General features: G+C 54.3%; 1 protein-coding gene across 1 annotated transcript in view; it reads left to right on the top strand.

Moving 5' to 3' along the window:
* Positions 1–3943, top strand: part of LOC307072131 (leucine-rich repeat and fibronectin type III domain-containing protein 1-like protein) — a gene marked incomplete at both ends in the record, with an annotated part of 23315 nt that extends 19372 nt beyond the window's left edge. Inside the window, 3 exons of the mRNA XM_079731326.1 lie at positions 1108–1291; positions 3091–3322; positions 3822–3943. Of these exons, the coding sequence (XP_079587452.1) occupies positions 1108–1291; positions 3091–3322; positions 3822–3943 (538 nt within the window). The remainder of the gene's footprint in view (positions 1–1107; positions 1292–3090; positions 3323–3821) is intronic.
* Positions 3944–9507: the final 5564 nt, after the last annotated feature.

The raw sequence follows: 9507 nt of genomic DNA, 5'->3' as shown, positions 1-9507 counted from the left end.
CACACACACACACTCTCACACACACAAACACACACACACTGATGCACACAAACACACACACTGTCACATGCACACACACTGACACACACACACATACACACACACACACACTGACACACACGTGAATGGTCTCACTCTGTCTGAACATACCCTATAGCATTCTCTTCCTTTCTTCTTGCCCTCTATCTGTGTCTCTGTCTCTCTCTCTCTCTCTCTCTCTCTCTCTCTCTCTCTCACACTCTCAAATTCAAATCCGAAACAGCTTTTAAGCATGAGAAACAAAAATTGACATTGCCAAAGTGAACAATAAAGAAAGAAACGAAATATATATAATAATATATATACATATCAGATGTTACACTATGAATAAATGTGGGATGTTATAAAAATCCCAGTATCTCCTTTAAAGGATGCATTAAAGCTACACTCTAAATACAGACTCTCGCTGTCCTTCTGAACCTCTCTCTCTCTCTCTCTCTCTCTCTCTCTGTCTCTCTCCCTCTCTCACTCTCTCTCTCTCTCTGAACCTCACTCTATCTCTCTCTCTCTGTCTCTCTGAACCTCTGTCTCTCTGAACCTCTCTCTCTCTCTCTCTCTCTCTGTCTCTCTGAACCTCACTCTCTCTAGGAATATATCCTGTATAATGAGAATGTATGACAGGAAGTGTGTCTTTATACGCCGTACAGTACAGGAAGTAGATGCTGAGGATATGAGAGTTCACGGTTGTTGTGCAGGGATGTCCACCGAGGCTGATGGGGGCCGACTGAGTGAACGTTTGGTGAATGGACACTAAACCAGTGAATGGACACATGAATGACCCGTTAGGGAGCTGGCTCTTTTCATCTGAAGACATTCACAGTATACTCAGATCAAGGTCACTGAGGAGCCGCTAGGGGTCAGAGGACATCCGGCCCTCGTGACCTCTGACCCTCTCAGGAGACCCCCCTGTCGACTGGACCACTAAGTGGAATGAGTGTGTCTCAACGCACACACGCTGCAGAACACACTCGCCGAGATACCTACTGTCTGATTATGGTGCATGAAAAAAATAGATATGATAATCCAACCACAGAATTCTCTCTCTCTCTCTCCCCCCGCCCCCCTCAGAATGATTCCGGCCAATCACCGCAGCTTCCTGCTGAGCGACCTGGCGTCTTCGCGGGACTACGAGTTGTGCGTGCTGGCGGTCTACGACGACGGGGTCACGACCCTGACCGGCACCCGTCTGGTCGGCTGCGTCTCCTTCAGCACCGAGACCGAGTACGGCCGCTGCCACTCCATCAGAGACCAGGTGGGCCCGCCCCTTAGGCTGTAGCCACGCCCCTTTGTGTTACAACACCTCCCCTTTCCAATGTCACTCCATCAGAGACCAGGTGGGCCCGCCCCTTAGGCTGTAGCCACGCCCCTTTGTGTTACAACACCTCCCCTTTCCAATGTCACTCCATACCAGACCAGGTGGGCACGCCCCTTAGGCTGTAGCCACGCCCCTTTGTGTTACAACACCTCCCCTTTCCAATGTCACTCCATCAGAGACCAGGTGGGCCCGCCCCTTAGGCTGTAGCCACGCCCCTTTGTGTTGCAACACCTCCCCTTTCCAATGTCACTCCATACCAGACCAGGTGGGCACGCCCCTTAGGCTGTAGCCACGCCCCTTTGTGTTACAACACCTCCCCTTTCCAATGTCACTCCATACCAGACCAGGTGGGCACGCCCCTTAGGCTGTAGCCACGCCCCTTTGTGTTGCAACACCTCCCCTTTCCAATGTCACTCCATACCAGACCAGGTGGGCACGCCCCTTAGGCTGTAGCCACGCCCCTTTGTGTTACAACACCTCCCCTTTCCAATGTCACTCCATACCAGACCAGGTGGGCACGCCCCTTAGGCTGTAGCCACGCCCCTTTGTGTTACAACACCTCCCCTTCCGTTGCCACTCACCTCTTATTGAAAGGGAGAACTCCACACTAGAGCAGGGGAAGGATGCCACAAAGCGTCGCTGAATATATATATATATATATATATATATGTGTATATAATATTTAATAGTGCCGTCAAATGAACGCCTGCTATGTACGTATATGTTCATAGCAGGTCAGAACGCAGATGGAGAGAGAGAACCTAAGGAGAAACTTTTGAACCATTTTGTTTGTCTATATCACATAATCTTTTTGACAATGATATAATATCTCACACTTTATACTTTGCAAACTACTAATCCCACGAGTATAATTAAAAATTATAATTTTTACGTTTTATGGTTTAATTGGTTTGGTGATTGTTCAAGCTAATGGAATCTAATTAATTAGGTTTTCCATTAACTGTTGACTCTTATTTGTAATGTATGATTCATTTCCAAACAAGAAGAAAATCGGCCTGCTTTTCAAGATTAATCTGTCAAAGACAATTAGTCACAATATTGTCTTTCAAAGAAAGTATTTCAAATTTATTAATCAAAGCTAGACTGCTACGTACTTAGCTTGAAGTGCAAACGATCCAAGGACAGACTGAGCCAACAAGTCATGTGTCACTATAAGTCATCTATCAGTCTTTCTGTGTCTATCTGCCTGCCACCTGTCTGTCTGTCTGTCTGTCTGCCTGTGCCTGTCCAACTCTCTGTCCACCTGTCTCTCTGTCCACCTGTCTTTCTGCCTGTCTGTCTGCCTGTGCCTGTCCACCTGTCTGTCCACCTGTCTGTCTGCTTGTGCCTGTCCACCTGTCTGTCCATCTGTCTGTCTACCTGTCTGTCCACCTGTCTCTCTGTCTGTGCCTGTCCACCTGTCTGTCTGCCTGTCCACATGTCTGCATGTCCCTCTCTCTCTGTCTGGCTGCCTGTCCACCTGTCTGTCCACCTGTCTGGCTGCCTTTCCATCGCTCTGCCTGTCCGTTCACTTGTCTGTCTAACTGTCTGTCTGCCTGTCTGTTTTTTTAACTATGCATATGTATTCATCGTCAACATGTAGACCCCAACGGCCCCTGAAATGTTTGAGTCAGAAGTGGACCTGTCCCTCTAACGTGTGTGTGTGTGTGTGTGTGTGTGTGTGTGTGTGTGTGTGTGTGTGTGTGTGTGTGTGTGTGTGTGTGTGTGTGTCTCAGTTCCTGGGGGGCACTATGATCATCATCATCGGGGGGATCATCGTGGCCTCGGTCCTCGTCTTCATCTTCATCCTGCTGATGAAGTACAAGCTCCATAGCAACCACTACAAGCAGAAGTCCGCCTCGCGCCATAGCAACGTGTGCTCCCAGACCAACGGGGGCGGGGGCCCGGCCGGGGGCCCAAGCGGGCTCGCTCTGCCCCCTGCCGGGGCCTCCTCCGCCCCGGGACCAGGTCTGTAGGTCCAGCACCTCAGCACCGTGGTGGTCCCTCCTCCTGGTCCCTCAGACTCCTCCCTCTTCCCTTCTGACTCCTCCCTCTTCCCCTCTGACCCCTCCCTGTTCCCTTCTGGCCCCTCCCTGTTCCCTTCTGACCCCTCCCTGTTTCGTTCTGACCCCTCCCTGTCCCGATGTGACTCCTCCCTGTTCCGTTGTGACTCCTCCCTGTTCCGTTGTGACTCCTCCCTGTTCCGTTGTGACCCCTCCCTGTTCCGATGTGACTCCTCCCTGTTCCGTTGTGACCCCTCCCTCTCCCGTTCTGACCCCTCCCTGTTTCGTTGTGACTCCTCCCTGTTCCGTTTTGACTCCTCCCTGTTCCATTCTGACTCCTCCCTGTTCCATTGTGACTCCTCCCTGTTCCGTTGTGACTCCTCCCTGTTCTGTTGTGACTCCTCCCTGTTCCGTTGTGACTCCTCCCTGTTCTGTTGTGACTCCTCCCTGTCTTCCACTCCCAGGTGGCGGATGCAATAAAAGCCAGCCGTCGTCGTCCATGGCAACAGAGGGCGGGTCTTCTCTCCGGGGGACGACGGTGGTGGATTTAAACCCCGCCCACGACGACGACGCCATCTCTCAATAACACACGACCCGCGGACAATCAAACCCACAACCCACCAATCAATAAACCCCAACCAATACTCCAACGCCCGCCCCCTTCTCTTTGATTTGCTGCCAGTGCCTGAAGCCAAAGCCGACCTTACGATGCAGACGGGCCCCTGACACTGGTGAGTCTCGGTCAGCAGCACAGAGTGTTCAGACCAGAGCAGAGTGTTCAGACCAGAGCAGAGTGTTCAGACCAGAGCAGAGTGTGTTCACTCCAGAGCAGAGTGTGTTCAGAGCAGAGCAGAGTGTTCAGAGCAGAGCAGAGTGTTCACTCCAGAGCAGAGTGTGTTCAGACCAGAGTAGAGTGTGTTCAGACCAGAGCAGAGTATGTTCAGACCAGAGCAGAGTGTGTTCAGACCAGAGCAGAGTGTGTTCAGACCAGAGTAGAGTGTGTTCAGACCAGAGCAGAGTGTGTTCACTCCAGAGCGATCACAGTGTGCTCAATCCAGCTCCTGGTGTGAGCTCTCCTGCTGGCCCTGGACTGGTCAGCAGCCTTTAGGTGGCGTTCTAGAGCGTTTGCAGACGGAGCAGAGACCCCCTGCTGGGCGGCTGAGAGGGAGGGTCTGTCGTGCGGGACCCTGACAGAGCACCACAGACCCTCCCACAGTGATCTCCTCTTGCTCAGGTTGGGATACACCACACCTGAGTTTGGCCGTGCCTCTCTGTGGAAGAAACCCGTCCACAGAGAGACGACACCCCTGCCAGTGAACCATAGAGCTGAGAGGAGGCCGTACTCTGCAGCGCTCGAGGACCGCCGTCAGCCCGGGTGCTGCTGTAGAAGATGTGAGCCATCCCAGACGTAGCTTCAACAGGGCTGCCGATAAAAGCGTCTTCTTTCTATTCATTCGTTTGAGTGAATCCTTGGGCCGCGCCTTGCTCTGCGCTCCAGAAAGGCGCTCACTGAATACAGATCAGATAAATCAATTACAAAACCATTCCTTTGTGTTCATTTGTCCAAAGAAGAGCTTCCTCCATCTCCGGGGGCGCAGATCCACCCACTGCTGAGCCGTCAGTCATGGTGCTGTGGGTGCTGTGATCCTGAGAGGCTCAGACCCAGCAGAACACAGCATCCATGCATCCAAGCAACCTGCTGTCACTCAAGGAGGGGGCGGGCACAGGAGGAAGAAATTGTCTGATATTACTACAACTTAAAGAGAGCAGCGATATCTCTGCTGCCTCCTACTCTCTGTGCCTCTCTCACACTCTCTCTCTCTCTCTCTCGCTCCCTCTCTCTCTCCCTCGCTCTCTCTCTCTCGCTCCCTCTCTCTCTCCCTCGCTCTCTCTCTCTCGCTTCCTCTCCCTCTCTCTCTCCCCCTCTCTCGCTCCCTCTCTCTCCCTCTCTCTCTCGCTCCCTCTCTCTCCCTCTCGCTCTCTCTCTCTCCTTCACGCTCTCTCTCTCTCTCTCGCTCTCTCTCTCCCTCTCTCTCTCCCTCCCTCTCTCTCCCTCCCACTCATACCCTCCCTCTCTTTCTCTGCTTGGTTTTTATTTTGTCGCTTGGATTTCTCTTCAAGGTCGTAGCATTCCTCCTACTCTTTGCCTCTCCACCTCCTCCTCTCCTCCTCTTCTCGCTCCCCCACCTCTTCTTCTCTTGGTTTGGGGTCTACTAGCTCTGTAGTGGGATGGTGTGTCTTATCTCCCTCTTATCGCCCCCCCCCCTTCCAGCAGGGAGCCCCCCTCCGCCGCGCTGTGGGGGTTCCTCGGCAGGGCGCCTCCCTGTGCCGGCTGAAAGGAGGCAGTGGGACCCTGTCCTCCTTGAAGCAGACGTTAGGGAGCGTTCGAGGAGGTGTTACGTCCGGTCTGTGGAGAGCAGCCTTCCTCAAGCTGGTCGCTGCAGGAGCAGGCTGGGCGGAACATGAGTCACGTCCTGGAGCCCGCAGACCGCTGGCCTAACAGGAGACGGCCCAGTGAAGGCCGCTTAATCATCGTGATATTAATAAAGAGGGCTGCATCGGAAAAGAGTCTTCAGCTGAATACGGTGTGGAGAGAGGGGAGAGGAGGCCGAGAGGAGGTGCTCAGGAGAGAGAGGGGAGAGGAGGCCGAGAGGAGGTGCTCAGGAGAGAGAGGGGTGGTTCTGGCCGAGAGGAGGTGCTCAGGAGAGAGAGGGGAGAGGAGGTTCTCAGGAGAGAGAGGTGTGGTTCTGGCCGAGAGGAGGTGCTCAGGAGAGAGAGGAGAGAGGAGGCCGGGAGGAGGTGCTCAGGAGAGAGAGGTGTGGTTCTGGACTAGAGGAGGTGCTGGAGGAGGTCTGTGTTCAGGGTCCACAGCGATGGCTGAGGTGTGGTGGTATTCTCCTATCTCACCTTCTATCTCCTCCCTGTCTGCACACCTCCTCCCGTTCACACACTGGCTCTCTCTGATGCTCCTCCTCCACCCCTCCTCTCTCCACCTCCATCCATCATTAATCTATTGCTCCTATCAAACCCTCTCGTCCACAAATCGAGCTGATGGATTTGTGATTGATTTTATGCAAACAATTTCAGATGTTATCGTTCACCATTAGCCTCCACCAGAAATACACACACACACTCACACACACACACCCACACAACCTCAGGAGTGATATTTATAGAACATTCAATACTCCTGTTATTTACACAAGGTATTCCGCCTCATTCTATACAACACTCTCTGTGGGTTTAGGTGTGTGTGTGTGTGTGTGTGTGTGTGTGTGTGTGTGTTTGTGTGTGTGTGTGTGTGTGTGTGTGTGTGTGTGTGTGCGCGTGTGTGCCGCCGCCGCGTGTGTAGTGTTTTTCTTAGACGCATGAAGCGCCGCACCAACCTAGACGGCAGTGCAACAGTGACACCTGGTGGTCAGTAATAAAAGGCAGATTCTCTTTTTTCTGTGTATTGGAAACATTTGAGATGGATACACAGACATGGAGATAGACACATCCATCCATTCATCTGTCTGTCAGGCTGTCTGTCTGTCTGTGTAAATTTAGAAACGTATTCATGACAGATGGACACAACGGAAGTGAGGGCGACAATGGGAGAGAGAAAGCGAAGGGCGAGAGCATTGGACTGGTATGGGGATGTGTGTGTGTGTGCGCTTGTGTGTACTTGTGTGCTTGTGTGCGTGCGCGTGTGTGTGTGTGTGTGTGTGTGTGTGTGTGTGTGTGACAACCGGACTGACATAAGACAGATCGGTGCCACTGCATTATGTCGACTCCTCTCTCTCCTCTCCCCCCTCCTCTCTCTCTCCCCTCTCTCCCCTCTCTCTCTCTCCCCCTCCCCTCTCTCTCTCTCCCCTCTCTCTCTCCCCTCTCTCCCCTCTCTCCCCCTCTCCCCTCTCTCCCTTTCCCCTCCTCCTCTCTGCTCTATATTTCCTCTCATTTGTCCCTGTTCTGATGTTTTTCAGTTTGTATTATTAACTGTTTTAATTAAAGGCAAGGCATGTTTATTTATATAGCACCATTCAGACACAAGGCCGCTCAAAGCGCTCTACAGGGTCCTGAAATAAATCAAGATTAAAATACATCAAGTGCAGAATACTCGTTAGAACAGTGAATAAAGAGGAACTACGCAGCGACCCAGAGCCAATCGGTGCTTCTGTGGGTCCACCAATCAGCCAATCACGTGTCCTTACTGACTCTCTCCCTCTCCCAGGTGGTCCATCCAGGTGGGACTCATCAGGCCACTCCCCCGAGACCAGTCAGCAGGAGGCCACTGACCCCCCCCCAGGACCAGCAGTTTGTCCCATCACCCCCCGAGCCACAACCCTCTGGACCCTCCCTGGACCGCACGTGATCACATGACCCCCAGGCCCCTCCGGACAGGAAGTGACCTCATGACGCACCGCAGGCAGGGGCGGCCTGGACCGACCAGAGGACCTCAGTGGGGCCAGGGGGCGTCCTGGGACTGGCTGGACGCGGTCCTGCTTGGTCCGGTCCCGGGGGCCCTCGGTGAGGTGGGTGGGACCTGCTCCCAGAGCCCCTCCCCTCACATCAGGAGGAGGAGGAGGACCCCTGCAGTCCTCCTCCAGGGACTGTTCTCCCCCCTCCTCTCCTGGCCTGGACCCGGTGGTTGACCTTTGGCCTCAAAGCACCGACTGATGAACCCGACCTCGAACTCTTGGAGCACTTTACCGTCCGTCCCCCCCGCTGCGCCTCCCCTGACCTCCTCCTCCTCCTCTTCGTCTCCCCTGACCTCCCCCTCCTCCTCTTCGTCTCCCCTGACCTCCTCCTCCCTTTCGTCTCCCCTGACCTCCTCCTCCTCCTCTTCGTCTCCCCTGACCTCCTCCTCCTCTTCGTCTCCCCTGACCTCCTCCTCCTCTTCGTCTCCCCTGACCTCCCCCTCCTCCTCTTCGTCTCCCCTGACCTCCTCCTCCTCTTCGTCTCCCCTGACCTCCTCCTCCTCTTCGTCTCCCCTGACCTCCTCCTCCTCTTCGTCTCCCCTGACCTCCCCCTCCTCCTCTTCGTCTCCCCTGACCTCCTCCTCCCTTTCGTCTCCCCTGACCTCCTCCTCCTCCTCTTCGTCTCCCCTGACCTCCTCCTCCTCTTCGTCTCCCCTGACCTCCTCCTCCTCTTCGTCTCCCCTGACCTCCCCCTCCTCCTCTTCGTCTCCCCTGACCTCCTCCTCCTCTTCGTCTCCCCTGACCTCCTCCTCCTCTTCGTCTCCCCTGACCTCCTCCTCCTCTTCGTCTCCCCTGACCTCCCCCTCCTCCTCTTCGTCTCCCCTGACCTCCTCCTCCCTTTCGTCTCCCCTGACCTCCTCCTCCTCCTCTTCGTCTCCCCTGACCTCCTCCTCCTCTTCGTCTCCCCTGACCTCCTCCTCCTCTTCGTCTCCCCTGACCTCCTCCTCCTCTTCGTCTCCCCTGACCTCCTCCTCCTCCTCTTCGTCTCCCCTGACCTCCTCCTCCTCTTCGTCTCCCCTGACCTCCCCCTCCTCCTCTTCGTCTCCCCTGACCTCCTCCTCCTCCTCTTCGTCTCCCCTGACCTCCTCCTCCTCCTCTTCATCTCCTCTGACCTCCTCCTCTTCGTCTCCTCTTCCTCCACCTCCTTCTCCTCCGCGGTCAAGACGGGAGACCCTGCAGTGGCTGGGCGAGGTCCCCCCCCCCCCCCCCCGGCTGGCCCAGGATAGAGCCATGAGGGCCGGTGTGGGTTCAGTGGGGGTCCGTGTTGGTCTAGAGACTCTGTGGAGCTGACCCCCCCCCCCCCATGAAGACGTTTGTTCCATGGGGGGGGCCGTGGCCCTCCCCCCCCCTCATGAAGACGTTTGGTCCATGGGGGGGGGGGCGTGGCCCCCCATCGTCATGTTGCTGTGTGCAGTGTCTGTGTTGTGACATCGGAGTCCTGTGGTTTCATACCAACGTCTTACTTTGAATATAACAAAACGAAACGGCCACCATAAGGTTAAAAAAGTACAAGATACAAAAATGGGGATTTTCTGCTTTCATAGATACAACTATGTGGATTTATAAAGAAATAAAGAGGTATTTTTCTTGAAGAACTGGTCGGCTGGGCTGAGTGTTTCAATCAGGGGACGTCACTCTGACTGAAGGTTCGATTAAGAGAGGATTCAGGAGGAGCAGAGACTCTTCATGA

This window comes from Pollachius pollachius (assembly GCF_949987615.1).
Source record: "Pollachius pollachius genome assembly, chromosome: 3".
In the NCBI taxonomy this organism is placed as follows: domain Eukaryota; kingdom Metazoa; phylum Chordata; class Actinopteri; order Gadiformes; family Gadidae; genus Pollachius; species Pollachius pollachius.
The sequence above is the reverse complement of the archived record's forward strand: the minus strand, read 5'-3'. Positions and strand labels throughout refer to the sequence as shown.